The 26,947-nt window shown below is 41.0% G+C and overlaps 1 protein-coding gene across 1 annotated transcript; it reads left to right on the plus strand.

The window, feature by feature from the left end:
* NAA30 (N-alpha-acetyltransferase 30, NatC catalytic subunit) lies at nucleotides 1–26,909 on the plus strand. Its single transcript, XM_042470659.1, has 5 exons — nucleotides 1–242; nucleotides 413–1,306; nucleotides 11,751–11,874; nucleotides 14,925–14,980; nucleotides 25,074–26,909. Exons 2-5 carry the CDS (start codon nucleotides 416–418, stop codon nucleotides 25,209–25,211), a joined length of 1,209 nt encoding a protein of 402 aa, XP_042326593.1. The 5' UTR covers nucleotides 1–242; nucleotides 413–415; the 3' UTR covers nucleotides 25,212–26,909.
* Nucleotides 26,910–26,947: the final 38 nt, after the last annotated feature.

Consider the following 26,947-nt stretch of genomic DNA (forward strand, 5'->3'; position numbering starts at 1 on the left):
CGAAAGGAACGAAGCCACGCCCCTTCCCCTCCCCTTTCTCCTCCTTCCTTCCCTTCTCTCGTCTCTTAGAGCGCCGGCCGTAAAGCGCGAAGCGAAGTGTCGTAAAACGTCGCAGACTTTCTCCCCCATTCTCGCCTTGTGGGAACGGCTTTGGGCCTGACAGGAAACCCGGCCTCGCTTTACGGCCGCTGGATGAGGCGGAGCGGAGACGGCGAGCGGGCCAGGGCTGAGGGGACTTCGGGGTGAGGAGGAGGAGGAGGACGGAGGAAAGCCGGGTGCCTTTGGGGCGAAAATAAGGCTGGGGAGAGGATTGAGAAGCGGGGCTCGGGGTCGGAGGGGGGTGGCTGTGGTCCTGGCTGTGGCTCTCGCCCCTCTCTCACGCTTCCCTTCTTCTCTTCTGTGTCTCTGGCAGGACATGGCCGAGGTACCGCCGGGGCCTAGCAGCCTCCTCGCCCCGCCAGGAGCCGCCACCAACGCCTCTCTGCTCTCCCCTTTCCCAGGAGAGGAAGAAGAGGAGGAAGAGGAGGAAGAAGGAAGAAGAGTTGGAGGAGGGAGGCCCTTGGAGGAAGAGGAGGCCGGGGATGAAGGCTGCCTCCGCCGCCCCCACCGCCGCAACCACCAGCTCAACGGCCTCATCCTCGCCACGGGGCCCCACTTGCGGGGCTCCCTCAAAAAGGGCCAGGCCTTGAGCCAAAACAGCAGCAGCAGCAGCAACCAGAAGCAGTGCCCTCCTCCCAGCAACACCACCTTCCCTGGCAAGGCAATGGGACACGGGCAGGAGCCCCCTCAAGAGGAGGAGGAAGAGGAGCAGGAAGGAAGGGGCCAGGAGCAGCCTCTGCCACCTCCCTCCCTCAGCAACCACCACCGGGTCTCCCTCCATCAGGGAAGGACTGCTCAGCCCCACCAGCACCACATGGAGGCCCCCTCTGACCCCTCGGCCGGGGACAGGAATGGGCTGGATGGAGGAGCTGAGGAGGAGGAAGAAGGTGATGAGGAGGAAGAGGAGTCTCTGATCCTCCTCTCCAGGTCTTTGGCCTCCGCTTGCAGCTTGAAGCCCTGCGCCGCAGGTGCCCCCGTAGACTCTTCCTGGCCCCCGCGGCAGCAGCGGCGGCGGAGGCAGCAGCAGCAGCAACGCCAACGGACGGAAGAGGAGGAGTCGGAGGACCCCACGATAGGATACGTCCGCTACGAGTCCGAGCTGCAGATGCCAGATATCATGAGACTGATCACCAAAGATCTGTCCGAACCCTACTCCATTTACACATATAGGTATTTTATCCACAACTGGCCTCAGCTTTGCTTTTTGGTAAGTCTGGGGGTGGTGGATAGGAGCCCTTGGCAAAAGTATGGTGCAATGGTGGCGGTCTCTGTGCAAAGGTTTATAGAGTGGAAGTGTAGCAGGTTTCTTTTAGAACCAGGGAGACCCAGGAGCACGATTGAAAAGGAAACGGAGTTTATTTGCTGCAGCAGTCTCCAGAAGAAAGCATCCAAACCCTGGAGCCCTGATTTACAAGTGACCCAGTCTTTTATAGTACTTTGAATGAAGAAAACTACAAATTACATTCATTGGATATACACTTGTCCCTCCATATTCACTAGGGTTAGGGGCACAAGACTCCCATGAATATGGAAAAACCTCAAATCATGTTTTTCTCTGAGAGGACACCTCTCTAGGAATCTCTAAATCCTCCAGTTCAACTCTGTGGTTAACATCCGACAGACACTGACCATAGAGTTGCACTGGAGGAGCTACAAATGCTTAGTAGAGTATTCTCTCTTGGCATCTCTTGGCTTTTCAGTGCAACTTTTAGTTTAAGTTGACCATAGAGTTGCACTGAAGGACCTAGATATTCCTAGAGAGAACATATAAATCAAATCTGCGAATAATCAAAGCCGCAAATATCAAAGCTGCAAATATAGAGGGATGAGTGTACATAAGTTAAACATATACGCCCCTTTACACTCATTGGACACCAAATACACATTTCTCCATCCCTTGTGGGTACCCATCAATCAAACTGTTACCTCTGTGTTTCCCTTTTTACTGTCTCTGCATTATATCTTCTTATTTGGAGTAACAGCTTGAATCAGGAGCCATTGCGGGGTTTTGTACATTCCAGAGCAGAGGATTTGACCTGGCCTAATTTCTGTCGTGTAAAAATAAAAGGGAAAATTAAAAAAATTATTTTAAAAATCAATATGTAGTGGTGGGTTGAGAAGCCGGGGGCGGGGGGGATTTGATGGTTATAGGTTGGGGAATTGTGGGTAGGGTCAAAAGTAAGGTTGCAGAGGAAGACATACACTAAGGTCTAAAACACACTGTAGAAATAATCCAGTTTGAGACTCAGTGCTAGGAAATCCTGGAAAGTAGTTTATTGTGGCCCCAGAGCTCTCTCTGACAGAGAAGGCTAAATGTCTCACAGAACTACAGTTCCCAAAATTCCTTCGCATTGAGCTCAGACTGGGTTATTTCTGCAGTCTGTTTTGGACCTCACTTGTTGGGTCACTTTTTAAAGGATTAATGAAAAGTGTTGGTCACTTTTTAAAAAAAGGTAAATGAAATGCCAAAGGCTTAAATAAATAAATAAATACTAAAGGTTTTATTTATATCCCGCTTTTTGTTAAAAACAATCAAAGCGGCTTACAAGACTTAAAATACAACCATATGGTTCAACTGATTTGGCATAAGATTGTAAATCTTTCCCTTCTGTTTAATTTAAAACACAGGAGTTCTGTGTAGCTGAAAAGCTTTCATGTTTGTAGTGGGAGCTCATGCAATAGGAAATAAGTTTCCTCTGCCTGCTTTAACTCTCAGGTTACAAGGCATTCAGTCACACGTAGCGGTACTGATTTTTAAAATGTTTTTGGGCTGTTCAGATGGTTGTTCCTTAATACTCATTACTACGTTCTTTTGGTTTGCTTTTTAGTATTTTCTCACCCAACTTTAGCTTAGTAAAAATGAGAAATAGAAGTACAGTATAAAAGAGATGCTACCTGTGACATGGATTTGCACTCCTATACATAAAGTAGATTCTCCTGTAGTACTGTAGTAACATTTTAATCTATACATTGTCTAGTCCCATTTTCTTGCATCCTAGGGTTAATATCAACCAGCGTTATGGCTTAAAAGCATTTAAAATGGTTAGAACCTCTAAAACTGGAGTTTCATAGTATTCACAGAACCATTTATGTACAGTTGTCTTGGTCACTGTGCAGTCTTCTGCGTTGTAATAAGTTCTTACTCTCCCAAATGAAATTTGTTCAGTTACTCATATTTTTAAAGGTCTGAACATTTTGTTCCTTTCTTAGGCCCGTTACAGACCGCCCAAAAGGGGCAGTCTTGGGCCGCTGCCGGTTGCAGCGCGGAGGAGCCGCAGCAGCCAAACCGTGCGACTCCTCCGCGCTGCAAAAAAGGAGCGCGGAAATCGCGCTCCTTTCGGCAACCCGGAAGAGACGTCGCAAGTGCCAAAGCGCACACTCGCAACGTCTCTTCTGGGTTGGGACGTTCGGACGCAGAGCGTCTGCTACGTCAAGATGGCGGCGCCCATCTGTATAGGGCGCTGCCATTTTGACGTATCAATTATGCGCGAGGGGCAAGGCGCTTCCGGAAGCGCCGCCCCTCACGCGTAATCGCGGCGCGATGACGGCGCCTCTTGCGCCCGTCTGTAACACATCCTAGTCTTCATTTTAAGCATGATTCTTTATTGTGTGAGTTCTTTCACTTTTGGTTTTCCTTTTTAAGGATTCTTATTTCATGGTGTGTGAAAACTGACACAGTATTAAGGCTGAGGAATGTTTCAGGAAGTGGAAGTAGAAATAGCAGCAAATGGCACTCTTGATGGGTTTGTCAGGTTTTTCTGTAACACACATAGCTCCACTTGGTCCATCCAGGTAGCTCAGTGAGTATAGCCTGGGGGGGATTTTTCTTTGAAGTGTAACTTTAAAGAGAGGGTAGTGAGATAAGAGAGGAGGAAGGGGGACCTGCAAGCCTAATCAAATGATTTTGCCATACTATGTATGTTAAACTTGTTTATCCCTAAGGGATAGTATTTCATTTTACTACATACTAACAGTCAGACTGGATAGTGGTCTGCATATATACCTTGAATTTGCCAGTCCTTCTCATGTTTAACTTAATGGAAGCATATACAAAACTTCAGGATTAAAGCTATGCTGTTATGAAAGATGAGCTACAGAAAAGTAGAAATAGACAGTGTTCAGTGGAAAGCAATTTCTCCTAATATATTTCAATGTGAAAAGGAAGCATGGAGTTTATAATAATTGGATGCATTGGTTTGTTCTCTAATGTGGGATTGCTATGTGCTAGTGTCTTGTTTGGTTGTACGTTTAACACAGTGGTTCCCAAACTTTGGTCCATCAGGTGTTTTGAACGTCAGCTCCCAGAGTTCCTGGCTGTTGGCCAGACTGGTGGGGGAGGACCAGTGTTTGGGAACCACTGCTATAACATGATGCATTTGGAGCAAACTTTGTGAGAGTCAAGTAAGCTCTTCCCATGATCTTTCCAAGAGAAAGAGAATCCCCTATGGATTTTGTTCCAGCTGATGTGATGTTTATGAGCCACTGGTAAGTCAGAGCTTTTTAAGGGTTTGAAATGTGTACAGACACTGGCAGGACTCCCACTGATAGACAAGTGTGGATGGTTGATTGTATCAGGAATACATGATGGCTTGAGAAATCTTCCAGGTGTATCAGTTCACAACACTGATAAGTGCTCATCACTTTTTTCTTTTGGTATCTCTTTTGTGTGATTCTCTTTTGGAATCACACAATCCTTGGTTACAGCAGCAGATCTTGAATAACTTCATTTATTGCACATGTGACTTTAAAAACTCAGCAACAAAACTGAACATCATGTTTTAGTATATTGCTGACTTCATGCTACATAAGGGCTCAGGATGTTCACAGACATCTGCTTTTAAGAAAAGTGATGAAGCATTTCAGCTTGAGTCAGCCAGTATCGTTATTTGGCACAGCTTCTGGCACTTGTGAGGCTTGCTTCTAAGTACTTATTTGCAAGGTTGATTGTCCAGAAAACTGCACAAAGGCAAACTGGTACTGAAGGGGTTCTAGCACTGTTTCTTAGGGTGTCTCATCACCTCTAATAGTGAAGAGGTTCTTCCTAAATCTAGATGACTTCTGCTCTTCAGAGTCAAACTGACAGTGCTTCAAGATGTTTAATACAACTCAGTAGTTAGCCTCAAACAGAATTAATATCTGTCTAGTGCCTTCTTGATAGCAGCCAGCATCATGATAAAATGCCGAGAAGAAGTACTTCACTTCTCTGAATTAACTAAACTCCTTGCTCAAAATTTTAAATGACTGGTATATGCCATGATTCTCTCTTATTTGAATTCATAGGTCTAGTAATATGGATCCTTGTAAAGGCTGGGCATTTTTTTTCTGGGAGTAAATAAATATAAACTTTGAAATTGCCTGAATGAGACTGCATTCAACTGAGAATCAAAATGTTGTTAGTAGTTCTATAAAGTTCCAGTTTGGTTACATTCTCCTGTCTCCCTCTCCTTTGGTGGATTCGCCTTTCCCCCCTCCCCAGTTTCTGTTTTATATGTCACAGCAAACAGTGTCTAATGCTACTTGCAGCAGCTTCCAAGCAATGTATTAATATATATTTAATTTGTATTCCACCTTCCTCCTGACGTGGGACCCAACACATCTTACAATAAGGCTAAAAACAAGATCAGAGTTTTAAAAATTTAAATATAATTTTAAGAGCAATCAGAAAACTGTTTTTAAAAAATCATAACATTTAAAAAGAGCAACAGAGATAAAAATACAGCAACCCCTCCCCATAAAAAGTCTTTCCTGCACAACCAAGTAATTATATATATTAGAGTTTTTAGGTAATTTGAATATAAAGAATATATAAAGAGTACATATACAAATGCAATCAATTACTAGACATCCAGCTTTGCACTATTAATTTCTTATATTTATATTACAGTCTTCCTTGTAGATGATTTTCCATGTGTTTGTTTTCCATTCCGTTCTTCAGTCATTCTTTTCTTCATCTTCCATATAAACCCAATTCTACAGCCCACGTACTCCACCTCACTTAAAAACCTTTTATCCCTTCATTCATTCTGTCATTCATCCTCCATTCAATATGTCCTGTCTACAGTTCTTTGGAATTTTTCTCCAGTCTCGCCTTTACCTTGTACTACCTTTCCATTTCTTTCCTTAATGGTAAAACAACCAATTGTGAACATAAGTACCTTAAGTTAAAATTTGAAAGATAAGGAGCTCATTGAAAAACTAGTAAAAGAAAGAAACAACCAAGTAATTATCAAATGCCTGTTTAAATAAAAGGTCTTTATCTGCTGGCAGAAGGAGCGCAGAGAGGAGGCCAGCCTCCCTCCTGTCAGGGAAGGCAGTTCCACAGCCTGGGAGCAGCCCCTGAGACAGCCCCTTCCCATGTCCCCACCAAACAGACCTGTGACTGTGGAGGGAGTGAGAGAAAACCTTCCTCTTAATATTTTAATGATCATATAGGTAGGTGTGAGCAAGCAAGCATTTTTACATCTGAGAAGAAGGTGCAGGTATAAGCCTATTGCATATATAAACAGTAGTTTGTAACTGAGCCAGTGTGGAGTATGAATTAGGCACAGGTATATGAAAACACCCTCTACAAGTAAATTAAAGTTCTGTGCATTTAGCTTCCTTTGCAAAGATAAAGATAGTAATCTCTTGTTTCCAAAGAGAGCAGGCAGAAATCCATGTGTAAATAAGACACAGAGAGGAGAATCCATGTTTGCAAGATTGTGTGCTCCGGCATCTGTTTTTAGTTGTTTATCTGCACAGTTATGTGTTGACACTATTATAGAGTTTGTCCTGGAGTTGTTCTTGTTGCTGTCAGTGCAGACACAAGCCAGAGTATTGGATTGAACCAGGTTCGAGCAAAATGCTAAACAGGCCATGGACAGAAGGTTTGTGGTTTGTTTACCTCAGAACAGCCAGCCAGCCTGCCTACAAGATGACACAGATTTGCCCACAATTGAGAATTCCTTAGATTTTTGGCTTGTTATAATATTTGAACATGCCCCATGCCACTCAGAAATGCCTTGTAGCTGCATCCTAAGTCCAGTCCAACAGGATAACTTGGTGCTTGCTTCTTAAAATTCTTATTGAAGTACTTTTCAGATCTAGATGCCTTACCTTTACTATTTTGGCCTAGCTTCTGTTCTTGATAAATTGGTAGGCCCTTTAACAATAAGGAAATGTTTTCTTTAAAAATAAGTGAATCCTGGATTTTGATAACAACTGTGCTTTTTATGCATGGATAGAATATTAAAGATGGCAGTTTCAAATATCACTTATTGTGTGGCAAAATCTGCTGCACAATAAAATCATCTCTGTTTGCCTTCCAGTCATACAACTTTTTATTCTCATGGAGTAAGAACAGAATATAAGGGAACAGCTGTGCCACTGTGAGGGTACAAAATGTGTATGTTATATGCCAGTCTAAGCATTTTAAAGATGAGACAACCAGTTGTGTTCACCCTGCTGAGCAAACACTGTCATTTGGCAAGACAAGTGAGCCTATTGTATGCTGCGTGTGGGGTGCCCTTGGACTCATTACAGGAATACTCTTCCTGCAAGAGGCTTGTCAGAAAAAGATGCCACATTGATTTCAGTGAGAGAGTTAAAAAAAATACCTGCTTCTTTCTGTCCTATTCAGTGAAGGCCATTTTCTGGAAAAAGTAGGATGAGGAACATTTAAAGTGGTCTAAATAAAGCTGCATGATTTAACATGTCAAATACATTCAAAGCTTTAAATTGAAATTATTTTATTGGCATAGTTGTTATATGTGCTTTTTTCTGAAATAGAACTGTAGTACTTTCACCTTCATTTGTTCCATTTCAAGGTGAGAAAGAAACTGATTCAGTACAACACATGAAACATTTATTTCACTAAAAGCGCATGGGAATTTGTGGGCACAGGCAACTTGCCGCATGTTGTCTTGACTGTCTGTATTTGTGACTGATTGATAGGTAGGAGATTCTGTGACAGGTAGGATATTTTGTGAAATAGAAACCATCTTAGCATTGTGTTCGTTCATTAGTCTATTCCTTTGAGCACTGGGATTTGTCAATACTTGTCTCCTTAGTACAGTACAACAAGGATTTCATATTCTATATGTATCTTATTTGATGTGACAGATGCAGTTCAGTGACCCAGGCAGCTATAGGTGAACATAGATCCATATAGTGTGGAAATTTTTCCACAAAATTAAAATAAAATCAGAGAATTTTCCACCCAATATCTCTGGTACTTTTGAGGTTGATGGGGCCTAGGAGTGCTTAATTCTTATTGGGTTCTGGTGCTGGTCCAGAAAGCCTACAACCAAGAGAACATGCACTTTTACTGTTCACATCTTTTTAACAATGCATCAGGCTGCATCGTAATGCAGTTTAGCTGCTCTGTACATAAAAGTTCTTTCAGCTTCTCCATAGCTTACTGTTGGTGATTAAGTTATTATATCTGCAACTTTTAGAGACCGATTGTGCTAGATATGAATTAAGAAAACATAATGATGAGATTGAATTCTAAATCCAGGGTTTTTGGGGGGTGTTTTGTTTTGGGGGCGTCTCTGTTGTTGTTTTGCTCAGGGACATTCTAGCAGATATGTAGGTACAGAATGGCATGCAAGAGGAAAAGAGTGTCTATAGCAGACCTTCTACCCTTGGGATAAATTTCTCTACATTCCATATGTTTCAGTTTATATAATGCAATTGTGCAAAATAATGTATTGTTTATATATTTATATATGTTTGCAAATGTTTCCCTTTTCGCAGTTTTCTCCTTTCCAGTCTCAAGATTTTAAGTTACATGTTTTTCATAAATGAATGTGAATGTTTATTGTAAACAAATATCAAAAGCACAGCTAGTATCACTGAAGTACTTCATAGTTGGGTCCACTTTCCATTGAATGGCATTTTTAAACCTCAAAGACACTAAAGCAGATTAGCTATAGCTATATCTGAATTCATGAAGGAGTGATTATTGGCTGAACTGGTCAAAAGGGAATTTAACAAAGATTTTTTAAAGATGTTAATGTATCCATAACAATTAATTTAGAGTTGGCTGAATTGTATTGTAGGCTATGACTTTAGTTTCAGAGTACACATCATTTTCCCTTCTTCTTCAGTCCCTAACTGGCTTCAGAGCAGGATACGGAGTTGAGACTGCCATGGTCGCCTTAGTTGATGATCTTCGTCTGGTCATTGACGGGGAAGTGTGACCCTGCTGGTGCTTTTGGACATCTCAGCGGCCTTTGATACCATCGACCATGGTATCCTTCTGGAACGCCTGAGAGGGTTGGGTATTGGGGGCACTGTGCTTCAGTGGTTCAGGTCCTACCTCTCGGGAAGATTCCAGATGGTGTGGCTGGGGGGACAGCTGCTCTCATAAAAGAGAGTTGACATCTGGCGGCCCCCAAGGCACCATTCTGTCCCCCATGCTATTTAACATTTACATGAAGCCGCTGGGACAGATCATCCGGAAACATGGAGCTCATTGTTATCAGTACACTGATGATACCCAGATCTATCTCTCCATGTCTCCGACTGATACAGCGACTAAGGATGACACCTCTCTTCTGGATGCCTGCCTGGGGTCAGTAATGGACTGGATGAGGGAAAACAAACTCAAGCTGAATCCAGAGAAAACGGGTACTCGTGATAGGTACCCCAAGTCCGGACAGGGAAATTTGCCACCCAGTCTTGGACAGGGTCACACTTCCCCTAAAGGACAAAGTACGCAGTTTGAGAGTACTCCTGGATTCATCTCTGCAGTTATCATCTCAAGTGGATGCGATGGCCAGGAGTGCTTGGTACCAGCTTTGGCTGATACGCCAACTGCGTCCCTGTCTGGACCGAAAAGACCTTGAAACTGTAGTACATGCACTGGTAACCTCTCGTTTGGACTTCTGTAATGCGCTCTACATGGGGCTACCTTTGTACCAGGTTCGGAAGCTTCAGCTAGTTCAAAATGCGGCAGCCAGATTGGTCGCTGGAACCTCCAGGTCAGACCGTATAACACTGGTATTAAGATCTTTACACTGGCTGCCTATTAGTTTCCGGGCTCAATACAAAGTGTTGGTTATGACCTATAAAGCCCTATATGGCTTGGGCCCAAGTTACTTGAGGGAACGCCTCTCTCCATATAGTCCGCCCTGCACTCTCAGAACATCAGGGAAAAATTTACTAGTACATCCTAATGTGAGATTGGCAGCAACTCACCAGAGAGCATTTACATCGGTTGCACCAATATACTGGAATAAACTTCCATAAGAGCTTCAGATGAACTCCACATTGGATGCCTTTAAAAAGACTTTAAAGACCTACCTCTTCCAGTTAGCATAACCTCTGAACTCTTTATAGAGAAAGTTTCCTCTGATAGAAATGGCTACCTATGACCGATAGATTCCATGTATGTGTTTCTTTTTATATGCTGCTTGGCTTTTACCGATATTTAACTGTATAGATACGTTGTGATATGTGTTTTTATGGTGTATGTTTTTAAAGATCCTGTGAACCGCTTTGATCGTCCCGGAAGAGCGGTATATAAATAAAGTTTATTATTATTATTATTATTATTATTATTATTATTAGTTCCAGAATAATCTCTGGAGTCTTCTCTTTGACTTTAGTTAGATAATGAGAAGACAGCAGGATTTCTATAATTCCACCATGTTATTAATTAAAATAATACTTCCATATTAAATAAGAAACTATGTACAAAACTTGGAGTTTTTGTAGGTTCTCATGAAATGGAAAGGTGCGCATGAAAATATAGTACAGGTTGAGTCTCGCTTATCTGAAATGCTTGGAACCAGAAATGTTTTGGATTTTGGAGTTTTTCAGATATTGGAATACATAATGAGATAGCTTGGGGATTGAGCCCAAGTCTTAACATGAAATTCATTTATGTTTTGCATACATCTACATAAAGCCTGAAGGTAATTTTATGCAATTCTATGCATAAAGCAAAGTTTGTGTACAGTGAGCCATCAGAAAGCAAAGGTGCCCCTATCCCAGCCATCCATGTGGGCAGTTTGGGATTTTAGAGTATCTTGGATTTTGAAGTATTATGGATTTTGGGATTCCAGATAAGGGATACTCAGCCTGTACTGATTTGATGCCTTATTTGAATTATAGAAGTATTCCTTTTGTTAAATTTAGGAATTCTGGGTTAAACAAGCTTGAAACCAGTGGGTTGAATTCTAAGAAACTTGTACTGTACAAGGAGACTTTTCTGTGTCTCACTTTCTTGGAGTGGTCAGGGAAAATACATATAATAGCATGGGGTGAGATGCAGAGGGCTGCAAAATTGAGTGGAATATCTTGTGCAGACTTCACTCCAGTGGTCCTGGGCAGGTCCCCTCTCCCTCAGCAGCCATCCTTGCTGTTTTAATGGGTTCCTCATGACATGCTGTGGAGTGGGTGAGACAGCACAGAACTCTGGAGGAAACAGAGAAGTTTCATGCAAGCTTCCTTTTGTTTGTGGTACTTAGAATCCAAGCCAATACGTATAACATTCCTTCTTTGAAAAACCCTATCTATAACTATTTGTTGCTAGGAGATACATTTGTCTGTATAACAATTTCCTGTGTGGAGTCTTGTCATAAATATACTTATAAGACTGTGGGTTTTGTAGCACTGTATATTACCTTTTACCTACAAAAATGTGTTTGGATTCTTTTTTTAAGGCAATGGTAGGAGACGAATGCGTAGGTGCCATCGTCTGCAAGTTGGATATGCACAAAAAGATGTTTCGCAGAGGTTATATAGCCATGTTAGCAGTGGATTCCAAATACAGAAGAAAAGGCATAGGTAAGAATAGTGATTGTGTACTTTTTAAAGTGTACCTGAAAGTAATAAATCAACCAGTTGCTATTTTAACAACATATTAGCAAAAATGCTTTTTTGTTATGGATTATTTTGATCCTCATTAATGACCTTTGCAGCACCCTCCACTTATGTGCTGCCCACCAGTCATTATTCCGAAATAGCTGCTTTCACTTGTACATTAGTTTCAAATTTAATTTGACAGCTGAGTTGACTCTGGAATAATTATGGCACACATAAAAGTTGGAGGGCAACTGATTTGTTACTCTTCATTTTCCATGATTTCTGAAACACTCCATTTCTCAGGAAAGTTCTGAAGGTACGTGACACACTAAACATGGATTTTGTTCAGTGCATAAAAACTTTACCTGCTTTAAATTCTTTTATGGAACAAAGGCAGAATATGCACACTATAATTATCTTTATTATTTACACAGTGCCGTATAATGGGTGAAAATTATATGCAACTTATATGCAAACCTATTAAGGGATTTTCTTGGCAAAATTTGTTCTGAGGAGGTTTGCTGTTCCCTTTCCCAGGGGCAGAGAGCATGTGATTTGTCCAAGATCACCCATTGGGTTAGAATCATAGAATCAGTTGGAAAGAGATAGCAAGGGCCATCCAGTCCAACACCCTGCCATGCAGGAAATCTCAATCAAACCATCACCGACAGATGGCCATCCAGCCTCTGTTTAAAGACATCCAAGGAAGGAGACTTCACTACACCCCAAGGAAGAGTGTTCCACAGTCGAACAGCCCTTTTTGTCAGGAAGTTCTTACTAATGTTGAGGTGGAATCTCTTTTCCTGTAGCTTGCATCCATTGCTCCGGGTCCTAGTCTTTGGAGCAGCAGAAAACAAACTAGCTCACTCCTCAATATGACATCCCTTCAAATATTTAAACAGGGCTATCGTATCACCTCTTAACCTTCTCTTCTCCAGGCTAAACATCCCCAGCTCCCTAAGGCGTTCCTCATAGGGCATGGTTTCCAGACCCTTCGCCATTTTAGTCGCCCTCCTTTGGACACGCTCCAGTTTCTCAACATCCTTTTTAAATTGTGCCCAGAACTGGACACAGTATTCCAGGTGGGGCCTGACCAAAGCAAAATAGAGTGGCACTATTACTTCACTTGATCTAGACACTATACTTCTATTGATAGAGCCTAAAATCGCATTGTCCTTGTTAGCTGCAGGTTTCCATGGCTGAGTGGAGATTGGAACCTTGGTAACCCAGTGTCCTAATCCAACACTCAAACCACTGTGTCATGCTGGGTCTCAATAAGGAGAACTCTTCTAACTCCTAAAATACTATATCCCAAATAGAAGCAAGCATTTCATTGATAAAGATGAAACCAAGAGTGTGAGGGGCCACCAGTTGTCCATCACCAGATGATAGCTTCATGTCATCATAGTTCCCAGGGGCTTTTTAGATTATGTCATTGTAAAATACCTTACAAATTTTATGGCTGTATTTTGGAGAATATCTCTAGTTTGGGGCACAATATACCTTGATGGCTGTGGTACAAAAAACGGGTTTCTTCACCTACATGTTTTGTGGGCAGATAGCCTTCCTTATGAAGCTAGATGCAACCTGATTACCAGTTGCTGATCTCTGGATTTTACTGGACTCAACAGATTCAAAGTCATGGGAGCAATAGCTCGTTTTTCAGTTTTGAATGCTGCTCCTTTGTTATGAATGATTTATTAACTTCACATGCGACAGCATTGAGCTATTCTCCCAGTCTTTATTTTCAATAACATTTTACATCAGGATTGGTAGGCTTATTTACAGAAATTGAAAATTCCAGCAGCATTGTTAGACTAGATGTCCACATGTTCTGGTTGACCTTGACTGCCACCCAAAATGATCCTCGTCACTCACTCTGACCCCACATGAACAAAGGAGTTGGCCCCTCCAGTGATACTGTGGTGTCGTGTGGATTTGAACTCAACAGGCACAAGGGTTGGTAGAGAGGCACTTGCAGTTGCAGCAAATGAATTCATAGGCCACTGCTTCAGACCTCTTAGTACATGATATTGCAGTGATGCTAAGTCCTTTAATGTGAAGTCTCCATTTGCTCTGCCTACCTCAGAAACAACTGGCCTCTTTATGTCTTGTTTAAAGACATGGAGAACTTCTTTCTTTTCCCAATGTCCTAGTAGTTTATAACTAAAGTGAGACATTCTACTTGGACATATCATGAAATGTCTTATTAGAAAAGATGATAATGCCCAATAAAGTGGAAGGCAATAGAAAAAGAGGAAGACTGCATTACAGGTGGCGAGACTTAAAGAAATCACAACCCTGAGTTTCAAGCACTTAGCGTGGTTGTTAATAACAGAGTGCTTTGGAGGCTTCTCATTCATAGGGTCACCATAGGTCAAAAGTGACTTGATAGCAGTTAACACAATGCCTTGTTAATGGGCAATGTGTTCTCTTAAGTTAGCTGCTTTTCTTTATGATGCATTTTATGTGGTAGACAAAAAAAATCTGGGCACAGATAACTAACCACGCTAAAGTATTCAGGGAGTGAGAAGGGAGTGTCAGTAATATTTCATTTTCTTCTGTGCAGTAGAAAGCTCTAAAAGTGCAAACAGTAAAGCAATAGAAGTGGGTTCTTTAAATGCTAAGATGACTTAAGTGTCATGATATGCACAATTTTGGTATCTCATTCTACATCCCACTGTTTCTCTGGCCATAAAGTTAATTATCATGTAACAGGTGGTGTAACAGCCTTTTGTGGACCTGCTTGTTTGTTTGTTTTTGTTTTAAACTGAATAAAGATCCTAAGTAAGACAAGAACATGATGGCCCACTCCAGGTTGATGCAGAAGGCTAAGAGGCATGTATATGTTTTTCCCCTTCTGAGGTAAAGACTATTTTCTGAGTCATGCACAATATCCACAGTAAACATATTTTTTTGCTTAAGTCATGCACATTTGCTATATAGCATCATAGCCTTTGCAGTAGGAGCTATTTGTGCTGAATTGATTTGTGCTTGTAGTTGAAATGTGTTGCTTTTATTCTTTCTTCCAGGTACAAATTTGGTTAAGAAAGCTATTTATGCCATGGTGGAAGGAGACTGCGATGAGGTGGGTCTATTATTATTATTGTTATTGTTATTGTTGTTGTTATTATTATTATTATTATTAACCTTTATTTATAAAGCGCTGTAAATTTACACAGCGCTGTACATGCAATCTTTTTAATTGGACGGTTCCCTGCCCTCAGGCTTACAATCTAGAAAGACACGACACAAAAGGAGAAGTGCGTAGGAATGGAGTGTGGCTTTGGCGTGACCTCCGGACTCTTAGGACTCATGCATAATTTAAATAGCATACCTCCAAAGAGACCTGAAACAGCTTTATTTTGGCAGTCTGTAACAGGGCTTAGTTTCCCTTTGGGGAAACTACAGAAGTTCTTTTTAATTTTAATTAGTCAGATTGGCCCCACCTGGAATATTGTGTCTAGTTCTGGGCTCTACAATTCAAAAAGGAAGTTGAAAAACTGGAACGTGTCCAAAGGAGGGCAAGTAAAATGGTGAAAGGTCTAGAAACCATGTCCTACGAGAAACGACTTAAGGAGCTGGGGATGTTTAGCCTGGAGAAGAGAAGGTTAAGAGGTGATATGATAGCCCTGTTTAAATACTTGAAGGGATGCCATACTGAGGAGGGAGCTGACTTGTTTTCACTTGGCCCAGAGACTAGGACCCGGAGCAATGGATGCAAGCTACAAGAAAAGAGATTCCACCTCAACATTAGGAAGAACTTCCTAACAGTAAGGGCTGTTCGACAGTGGAACACACTCCCTCGGAGTGTAGTGGAGTCTCCTTCCTTGGAGGTCTTTAAACAGAGGCTAGATGGTCATCTGTCGGGGATGATTTGATTTGGAGTCTCTTCCAACTCTATTATTCTATGATTCTAATGTGTGTCCTAGCAAAGCATTGAAACTAGCTTAACACTGATTTTAGACAAGCATGTGAATAATAATAATAATATGATTTATTTGTATACTGCTTTTCCTACGATCAAAGCGGTTTACAGCATACATATGTATCTCAGCATGCTAGATTGTATTGTGTTTTTGAGTACAGAGGGACTGCTTCCTTTTATCCTCACTGAGTATCCCCTCCTGAGTACAGCAGGAATCCAGCATTTTGTTTCTCAATATCAGTCTCTTATGCGGCAGTATTTAATAACCTGAAAAGCTTAGAAAATGCCTTGGTTTGTCTGGTCCTAGGATGTCATTTGGCTATATTTACTACAGGTAATTTTATAATTTACCAGTGGGTTGTGCCATCTGACTCAGATTAAATGATAGTGAGGTTTAGCAATGACAATGGTTATCCTTCTGTTATGATTCTAAAATACTGGATGTAGAGGAATCTTTCTAGATAAAGGTTCTGGAATCCTTCTAGCAGTATGTGCAATACTGGTTAGGATTTCTTTTTGAATCTTCAGAAGATTGTAGGATAGTTTCTCTCCTTGTTTTAAAAGAACACATATTTTGAAGAAGCTGCAGCAATTCTGTTTGAATGGATCCAAAACTTGCATGTTGATTCTGAATCATGCAGTTTCATTTAATTTACTTACTACCCCTATTTGTTGTAAGGAGAATAATAAATCAAGGATCATACTGGTCATCTTTTTTGTTACTGTTGATTCAGTTGCAAAAGAATATTATTTATCATAACATTTCAACTGCAGATGAGACTGTTGTAATTCTTATTGTGTGCCTTCAAGTCATTTCCAGTTTGTGGCAACCCACACAGGATTTTTATGGCAGAGAATAGGACACAGAACAATGGATGCAAGCTAATGTTGAGGTTCCACCTCAACATTAGGAGGAACATAAGAGCTGTTCAGCAGTGGAACACACTCCCTCGGAGAGTGGTAGAGTCTCCTTCCTTAAAGGTCTTTAAGCAGAGGCTGGATGGCCATCTGTCAGGGGTGCTTTGATTGTGAGTTCCTGTATGGCAGAATGGGGTTGGACTGGATGGCCCTTGTGGTCTCTTCCATCTCTATAATGCTATGAATAATATGAGGCATGGCAATTCATAGATTGCCAGACTGCCAAGGGTCCACAGTTTTGTTCTCTCCCCTGTATGTATCAGTAGACGGAGAAATAGATTTAAGTGTCTTTTAAATATGGAAGCAGCTAAGAAAAGCTTGCTACATAAGCTAGTAATTGCATTGGAATCCACCTGACAAAACTGGAGTTTGAGGAAAGTGCAGCCAACCAGGTGTTGGCAGCTTCAGCTGTGTGACACCACAGATCACTAGTACTAAATGAGTTGTTATTAATTCCAGTGAAGGGTACTAGTTATGATGCATAAAGCCCTAAAGAACTTTGAACTGAACAACCTTAAAGAAGCGTTTTTCTTAAGGATCCTGCTCATGAATTGAGATTGACTGGGAAAGCCAGGTTATTCTACCTCCTAATGAGTTTTTCTTGATCCCGGTCACTTGGATAATTCTCTGCTGTGCTACAGTGCTGGCCTATGACATGCTGCCCAGGAATCATTATTTGCTGATGGATGGATTATTTTGTAAATAAATAGAATACCGTATCATGTCTCTTTTCCCCATAGGCTTGTATGTTTTACTATTAAAATGTATGTGTTCCACTGCTGAACAGCTCTTACGTTCTTCCTAATGTTGAGGTGGAACCTCTTTTCCCGTAGCTTGCATCCATTGTTCTGTGTCCTATTCTTTGGAGCAGCAGAAAACAAGCTTATTCTCAATATGACATCCCTTCAAATATTTAAACAGGTGTATCATTTGAAGGGATGCCGTTCTGTGGACTGAGCAAAATTGTTTTTTCCTGCTCCAGGGAATGGCACTGTCTGAAAGCTGTTACGTGATTTATTGCCTGTATTCAACCCAGCAAACTGACTCCTACCAAGATGATAGGCCAAAAGAATCCCAAAATATATGTCTCAGTTCAGATATTACGCTAAAACTATGGTTTGTGCTAGTCATTTGTTAAGAACTCAGATCATAGTTCAAGAGTACAGATGTACAAACCATGGACTGTAGAATAATCTCCGCTTTTGTTTTCATGGTTCTCCTACCTTGATATAAAGTGGCCTTTCAGGTATTGCAGTACTATCATAACTCTGAATGATCAGTACCATGTGGTCACATCCTGTGATAGTTATCTCAGACTGTGGCATTCAAGCCCATTTCAGATTCTGGATTTTCCATATGGTTTGTTGACAGATTGCAAATTATGGCTTGCCAGTTCAAGTGTAACATAGAGTTCCTTCATTGGTGTGATGTTTAAAAATCATGCTGTTACTTATTTTAAGCTTACCTTTAGCACACTAAATAGGAACTTGTTAAGATTAACCTATACAGAATTATTCAGATATCGTTACTTTCATTTGTCTTGTTTTGTCAAAAGCTTGCTGACAAGCTTTCCTGAAAAACCAGAAAAGAGAATCTCAGAGTACTCAGGATGTCAATAAGCTTGACTTTCTACATTGAATCACTACTTGAAGAGCAGATGTCCTGAGAACTTAATGTTGTTGGCAGAAATATCCAGAATTTCAGAGCAATGTAGATCTGAATTAGTGCTTGATGAATACAGTGGGTGATGCTGGAAGCATTCATTGACCCACATAATGTTTTCCTCAATACATATTTCTTGTTCTATCCTGAAAATATAGAACAAAGAATTTTAGTATGGAGTTTAGTATGAACAATTTAGTATTATGCATCTATTTCTAGTCATCAAGTATCAAAAGTTGATAACAGGTTGAGTCTCCCTTATCTGGAAATCTGAAGTATTCCAAAAAACAAAACTTTTTTCATGTGTGGCTGAGATAGTGACACCTTTGCTTTCTGATGATTCAGTGTACATAAAGTTCATTTCATGCACAAAATTATTTTTGAAATACTGTATAAAATTACAGCCTCTGTCCTGTATGTGTATAAGGTGTATATGAAACATAAAATTAATTTTGTGTTTAGACTTCAGTCCAATCTCCAAGATATCTCATTGTGTACTTATACAGGTATTCCAAGATGCAGTGTATCCATCTATCTGAAGTCCAAAGCACCTCTGGTCCCAGGCATTTTGGATAAGGGAGACTCAACCTATAGAGGTTAAATCTGTAGCTTATATGAACCACCTCACAAAAGCATGCATAATTCTGGAGCAGAAGTTGAAAATGTCGGTTTAGATCTATTTAAAGGATAGCAATTGTGTGCACATGCCAAGTCATTGGGATTGTGGCAAATGTCAGTGTAGAAGAGGTGTTTACAGCATGCATGTGTTCAAATACTGGTGCTCTGTTTTCTGTTATGTGGGATGGCAACACTAAATACAGCAATACAGTTAAGAAATCCTTCCTCCAAAGGCCTAGAATAGAGTGGGCAACTTCAAGAGATGCAGGAGGCACACCAGCTCCTCCTATTACCTTGGAGGGTCTCGCCTGCCAGTTTAAAACCAACACACACAACAAATAATTTTTGGCCTAAAAATCAAATAGTAATTGTCTCAAAAGCTCCTAGTGCACATAATTGGTTTGGAAGGGGAGCTTAAAGAGGCTTTCCCCCCATCATGGGTAGTTACTTTCCATGCACCAGAAAATAACAATAGGTACCTAAATCTGTGTATTTATCTGAATGTTGGACTATGAGTCTAATGATCAGGGTTCAGGTCCCTACTCAGCCCTGGAAACGCACTGCATGAGTTTTGGCAAGCCACACTTTCTTGGCCTCAGAGGAAGGCATAAACAACCTCCCTCTGAACAAACCTTGTCAAGAAACCCTGTGTAACAACAACTTGAAGGCACACAACAACAAAGCTAAGTCTGCATTAGGCTTGATTTCATATTAATATAATAATACAAATTATTCTCAGTTGATAAACAAAATTCCATTATGGATACTAAACGTGGTTTGGACAAAACAATTCTAGCTAGAATAAAAATAGCAAAACAGTATTTTAGGCATAAAATTTCATGACTTTTTTAACTAATTACTGAAGAGACCAAACTCTACATATCTTTTTTTCTCCTTCTCCTGTCCTTCCATCCCCTTTTCCCTTCCACTAGTTAGTCATAAATCACAAGACTTGGAAAGGCACCAAGGGATACCTAGTCCCACTGTCTTCCCTGGAGGAATATACAACTAAAGCACTCCAGAGAAGTGGACACCTAATCTCTGTTTAAAGATCTCTGAAGAAGGAGAGTTCACCATCCTCTCAGCAATCTGTTCCACTATGAACAGCTTTAAACAACAGTGGATAAAAATACCGTATCTCCCCCAAAATGACTGTTTTGTACAACCAACTGCTCATCATAACTTGCCATCCAAGAGTATTGAGCCCCCCCCCCCCCCCCATTGTTGAGCCATGTTCTGAAGCCTTGAAGGGGATGTTTAGCCTGAAGAAAAGAAGGTTAAGAGGTGATATGAGGCCCTGTTTAAATATTTGAAGGGATGTCATATTGAAAAGAGAGCAAGCTTGTTTTCTGCTGCTCCAGAGAACAGGACCCGGAGCAATGGATGCAAGCTACAGGAAAAGTGATTCCAGCTCAACATTAGTAGGAACTTCCTGACAGTAAGGGCTGTTCGACAATGGAATGCACTCCCTCGGAGGGTGATAGAGTCTCCTTCCATGGAGGTCTTTAAGCAGAGGCTGGATGGCCATTTGTTGTGTATGCTTTGATTGAGAGTTCCTGCATGACAGAATTGGACTGGATGGACATTGTGGTCTCTTCCAACTCTGTGATACTAAGGACCATGGAGACCAGCACATGAGCCCTGGTGTCGCACTCTTTTTGCTTTTTCAGGGTATACTTGAAGCCTAGCAAGTGCTGCTTTGCTCATTGCACGGCAACACATAATCCTCTGCACCCAGAACTCAGCTTCTTGTTATTGTAGCAGTAAGACCTGAAGCTGTCTTGTTGTTGTTATTTGTGTGCGTTTATTTCTGACTTATGGTGACTCTAAGGCAAACCTGTCATAGGGTTTTCTTGGCAAGATTTGTTCAGAAGAGGTTTTTTCCCATTACTTTCCCTTGAGGCTGAAAGAGTGCGACTTGCCTGACAACAGCCAGTGGGTTTCATGGCTGAGTTGGGAATTGAACTCCAGACTCCAGAGTCGTAGTCCAGCACTCGAAACACTATGCTGCACTGGCTCTCAACGTTGCCTTGGCATCACTATATGATGTTCCCCAGATTTTACAGTTGGAGGGCAGAATTTTTTCTTGTTCCCATTTGTTGAGGACATGTGAGAAGGCCTTCCTAGGAACTGTTCCTGGGCTGTAGAGTTCTCTTTCTTCCACAAAAGGCTAGGCTGGCTCCTTGCTCTGCTCTCCTTTCAATGGCAAGTGATGCCCTTTTTTATTAAGCAATTGGTTGTGCAAAACAGTCATTTTGGGGGCTACTGTATTTTTATCCTTTGTATTTCTGTGCCTTCAAGTCATTTCTGACTTATGGCAACCCTAAGGTGGAGTTTTCTTAGCAAGATTTGTTAAGAGCAGATTTGTCATTGCCTTCCTCTGAGGCTGAGAGTATGTGACTTGCCCAAGGTCACCCAGTGAATTTCATGACTCAGCTGGGAATCAAACCCTGGTCTCCAGAGTCGTCATCCAACACTCAAATCACTATGCCCTTACTGTCATTATAATATACAGTACTTATTTTTCAAAAAAAATGATAGCCTGTTTATTATATTTTTTAAAATGTATCACTTGTTTAGCTCCATCTTGCTTTGCTGTATGTCACCTTGGGCCCTATTTCAGGAGAAAAGAGGGATAAAAGTTAGATAAGTAAATAAATGAAGCTCTCCGGAGGTAATTTGTCAGTGAATGTGGCTTAGCACAAGCCAACACAAGAGGCTGGCTCCCAGCCAGCATAGATGATCTCGAATAAGAGTTAAAGTCAAGTTGTATCAAAGGAATTGTTTTAAATTGAGCTCTTCTCTGTAGAAGCCCTTCTTACATTTCATAACATATTGGATTGTTTAGATTAATATGTTCAAGCTTGCACCTATTATTAGACTCTGGGACGGAGTGAGCTAGAAGGCTGAAATATGATCATTCAGCATACTTCCTCTTGCCTTGTTACATTTTTAAAACCAGTTATATTTAGGCCTGAGCCACGCATGTGTATGTACTCCTTGTCGCTGAGCAGCTTGATTCACAGACAAATATGTGAACTGCCTCCATTGAAAGGTTTGGGGTGTTTGGCAAGACAGGTGATTGCAAATTATCTCTGGTGTTTGATTTGTTTCTCCTGCTATTTTGTGCTTACAAGACAGGCCTTTACACAGCAGTTGTGTTCCTTCAGGTCACTTCTGACTTATGGTGACCTTCTCACTGGGTTTTCTTGGCAAGATTTGTTCAGAGGTAGTTTGATTTTGCCTTCTTCTGAGACTGAGAGAATGTGACGTGCCCAAGGTCATCCAGTGGGTTTCCATGGCCTAGCATGGATTGAAATCCTGGTTTCCATAGTCTAGTCCAATGTTTAAACTACTGCATCATGCTGATAGCTGTCATGCTGGTCCATACATTCAGCCCCTACCTGATGTAGTGATGTGACAAAATACCAGCTTTCAGTGTCTTTTAGGTATCAAAACACAGCTGAAGGCTTAAATGAATGGAAAGGAATCCTGACAGAGACACTGATTGCATAAATATCACTGGGGGAAAAATATGTTCGTGGTCCAAAACACATTGCAGAAATAATCCAGTTTGAGACTGCTTTAACTGCCCTGGATCAGTGCTAGGGAATCCTGGGAATTGTAGTTTATTGTGATACCAGAGTTGGCTAAATGTCTCACAAAATTGGTTCCCAGAATTCCCTAGCATTGGTCAAGGACAGTTAAAGCGGTCTCAAACTGGATTATTTCTGCAGTGTGTTTTTCACAAGTGAGGTTTGATTGATTAGTTTGCCCCATCCTAAGAATACAGAGTAGGCCTAAAACCAGTGTGGTCCAGTGGTTTGAGCATTGGATTATGACTTTGCAGAGCAGGGTTCGAATCCCCACTCAGCCATGAAAAACCCAGTGGGTGACTTTGGGCAACTCACAGTCTTTCAGGTTTAGAGAATAATAATAATAATAATTTATATTCTGCTTAATCACTTGGAATCCAAGCGGATTACAACAATAAAAGAGGATACAGTTAAAATTCTAAAACCCCTATCCCCCCCCCAGTATAAAAACATAGTAATACTAAAAAGAGATTAAACCAGACAAATATTAAAACAGTAGTATAAAATCACTGTTAAAATTAATGGAAGATTTGTAAAAGAAAGAAAGAAATGAATAGCGGGGATCAGATAGGATGGAGAAAGGGATGGAGAAAAGGGGAGAGAAGAGGAAGTGGGGAGGCAGGATAATAGAGGTGGACCTAGTCTGGAAAGGCCTGCCGGAAGAGATCCGTCTTAATAGCCTTCTTAAAGGTTTCCAAGGTGGTAATCTGATGGATCTCGTCAGCAATGGTAATGGCCAACCCTCTCTGAAGAAACTTGTCTAGAAAACCCTGTGATAGGTTCGCCTTAAGGTCGCCATAAGTCAGGAACAGCTTGAAGGCACACAACAGACAGGCTTATCCAGATGGTTTTTAAATGATGAATTTTAAATGTGGATTGTTTTAATATGTGTACATAGTATTTGTCCTTTTAATTATCATCATCATAGGTGTTGTTCACAGTATTACTTGTTGCAGCTTAAGCCATCAGTCATTTGATGAATTGCACATGGAAGCAGTGGTGCTATGGACTGCATTGACAGAGTGATGGCAAGAAGTTAGTGTAGGTACTAACAAGAATGTAGACTAGGTTGATGGTACTGAATACCATTAATACATGCACACTTTGTGGAGAAGGGACCTCAGATGCTGCTGCTTGTGCAATGATGTATTTTCAGTTTGGTAACCACCTGCTGCTACCCAAAGTGAGACACAAGCTGGGACCAGTCATTCATATTGTCTTGGTTTTTTTAAGGTATTTGGAAGCAGCAAGATTTCTCCCTGTGTTAGAGTGCCTCCAAAAGTCAGCATGGTGACAGAGATCTGGCTTCACATGAATAATGGCTGCCCACCAAGGCCAGCCTAGATTTGTGAACCTGTGTTTACAAAGATGAGTCCCACTGATATTTTAGAACATGGATGGCTGAAGGGCATCTTGCGGGCTAGGTCAATACCCAATCTGCATCAAAATGCGGTGTAAGTGTGACTCATGGTGTTCACTTATAATGCAAAAACAGGAGACTGTAGTAAATTCAAAACCACATACAATTTTATATTTAAAAGAGTCTATATTTACTCCCTGAACCCATGGTATAAGACAGTGATGGCAGACCTTTTAGAGACCAAGTGCCCAAACTCAAAGGGGTTCCCACACCCAGTGTTACCTGGTGCCAGGGGGCAGGACATCTGGAGGGACATGACTTATGGGGGGCAGGACTTTGCCTTCTGAGGACAGGACTTCCAGGAGGGTGAGGGGAAGAAGAGGAACAAGCATGCACCTGTTCCTACCCTGCCCTGCCCTTTCAGACCTTTACCTGTCTCCAGAGAGGCAGCTAAAGGCATGGGAGAGTGGGGGAAGAGTAGGAACAGGTGTGTACCTATTCCTACTCTTCCCCCATCCTTCCGTCACAGGTATAAGATGGGATTTTTACTGAGTCACCTGCTTGTTTGGGGGGCGGTGTTAGCAGCCACTAGTTCTATATCACTGCATCCTCACTCCTTGGAGCTCAGCCTCTTAGGAGAGAGCAGAAGGTGAGCTGTGTTGTGCGGGATATGCTTCACTCTGTGGTTTTTTGGGTTTTTTTAAGGTTTTTGTGTGGAGGTTGTTTGGCTTTGGCCATGTGCTGTCCCTGAGGACATGGTCTAAGCCATAGGGATGGGGCCTCTGCTGGGTACTGACTTTCTTGGGGTTGGAGATAGCTCTGGTGACCTGGTGTATCTAGAACGGAGGGGGGGATTGTTGATGTATGCCTCCCCCAGGCCCCAACACTCATAGTGACCTTCCCCTGCACAAGGTTTTGTTTGTGAAGATGGGGAACTGAACTGTAATATAGTCTCTCCTTCACAACCAAAGTTGGTTGTTGCTTCGGTATGAATCATTTCGATGACTTCATAGGTTCTTGCAAACTAGCTTGGATTTTGATCTTTGTAGAAGTCCCACAGGAATGCAACTGTTTTTCATAAATATATCTTCTTTTATAGGTTGTCTTGGAAACGGAGATCACAAACAAGTCTGCATTGAAACTTTATGAAAACCTTGGCTTTGTACGAGACAAGAGGCTGTTCAGATACTATTTAAACGGAGTTGATGCACTGCGTCTTAAACTGTGGCTGCGTTAATAGGAGAACCCTTCTTCCCAGCCGACATGGCAGCGGTGTCCTTTGCATGCAATGCAATTTATGTGGAATTGCTTTGCAAGTGGACTTAACTTCCATGCAGCTCTTCTCTGTGAGTGTCTCATCGACCGTCGCACCTAAATCGTTGCACTGTGTGGCATGGCGCATCTTGTTCTGAATTTATGACAGGTTTCAGACTTCAGATCCTCTTGGTAACCAAGAAGATGTGCCAGTAGGTAGCCAAGATACTATCTTTTCATTTGCAAGTCTACTGACTCCTGTTATATAAAAGGTGAACATTTGATCTAAGAACCTGTGTATGTGGAACACAACTTTCTTTTGGTTCAAGAGAGAGAGAAAAGCCAATGTAGATTGTAAAATTCTATAAGTATACTAACATTTCATACAAAATTCACCATAGTTTTTTTCTGGGGAAAATGAAAACAGCTTCAACTTTAGGTTTTATTTTTCAATATTGAACTTTCCATTCTTAAATATTGGTACCTCAGTGATTAGTGGATGAAAAAATGTATTGTAGGGTGGGGTGTGTGTTACATCGAGTAACGGTAACAATTAAATTGCGTCTGCCAGTGCCTGTATAGATACGTATATTTGTCTCCACCGCTAATTTTTGAGTGCATGCTTTTCTTTTCTTGATTTTTTTGTCTTTGCAAGAATGGCTTTTATTTAAATTCTGGATTTGATAATAATAAATTATTTCATTTATAATTTGGATACTTCTCCCATGTGAGGTCTTACAAAGCCCTTCTCTTCTAGCAAGAATTATAAGATAGCTTTTTTTAAAAGAAAAGAACATGAGTAGCTGCTAAAGGGAGTCTGATGCACTTTTTCCTTTAAAAAGAGTGAGGGATCTTTTTTAAAACAAAACAAAAAAAACATTAATGTAAATTGGATTGATTTTTATTTAATCAAAATTATTGCTAGAATAGTAAAGAACCATTATTTGAAAGCAGTTGGAACAACCTAGTGTTAATTTGGATTCATGTTGCTTTGCTTTCATGTTCTAACAATGCTCCATTCATCAGTTTTTATCTTGAAAGCAAGTTTCCAAGTGTACCACTAAGTGCTTTCCTCCTCCTTGGTTTCTTCTAAAGTTTTACATGAGCCAATATCCTTGCAGTTTTATTTTATTTTTTTCCTATTTCTTTTTTGGCAGAAGAGTATCCAAAGTCTGGATTGAAACATTCCCCCTTTTAAAAACAGGCTATATGGGCTTATTAAAACCAACATCCTTCTTCAGCAGTTACACAGTGTGTACTTCTGTCTGTCAGTGCAATATGTAAAGCAAATCACTTCTTTTTTGGCAGTTCAGCAATGACAGCATTGGTATATAATAATAATATATATATATATATATGAGCAAAGCATAAAAGTGACCCTAGATGGCTCATGGAAAAAATGCTTCCTTCTATTGAGAGAAAAATCTTCAGAATTCAACTTTGCCTTACTATGTTGTGTGTTAAGAATTCAATCTATCATTTTGTAAAATGGTTTGAGTCACTCTACATTTGAGAAGACCTGACCTCCAGTCACCCTTTGGAGAAAAAGACCCATTCTAGACAGCTTAGTAAGTTTAAAGGAAGGCCATCCTTATTTTGCACAGACTGACCATCTCCCCCACTATGTATAAGTTGTGAATTGTATTTGGGACAAATAAAGGATTTTAATTTAAAACTGGCACTTCTCTCCAGATACAATTTGTATGGCTCACCTCCTCC

The sequence above is a fragment of the Sceloporus undulatus genome, chromosome 1 (assembly GCF_019175285.1).
Source record: "Sceloporus undulatus isolate JIND9_A2432 ecotype Alabama chromosome 1, SceUnd_v1.1, whole genome shotgun sequence".
NCBI classification, from domain to species: domain Eukaryota; kingdom Metazoa; phylum Chordata; class Lepidosauria; order Squamata; family Phrynosomatidae; genus Sceloporus; species Sceloporus undulatus.

Bases quoted from the DNA above. Each gene is read 5' to 3' on its own strand.
- NAA30 (XM_042470659.1), top strand. From the start codon at position 416: ATGGCCGAGGTACCGCCGGGGCCTAGCAGCCTCCTCGCCCCGCCAGGA. The intron at 1,307-11,750 runs GTAAGTCTGGGG...TCTTTTTTTAAG, and splicing joins GGCCTCAGCTTTGCTTTTTG to GCAATGGTAGGAGACGAATG. The intron at 14,981-25,073 runs GTGGGTCTATTA...CTTCTTTTATAG, and splicing joins TGGAAGGAGACTGCGATGAG to GTTGTCTTGGAAACGGAGAT.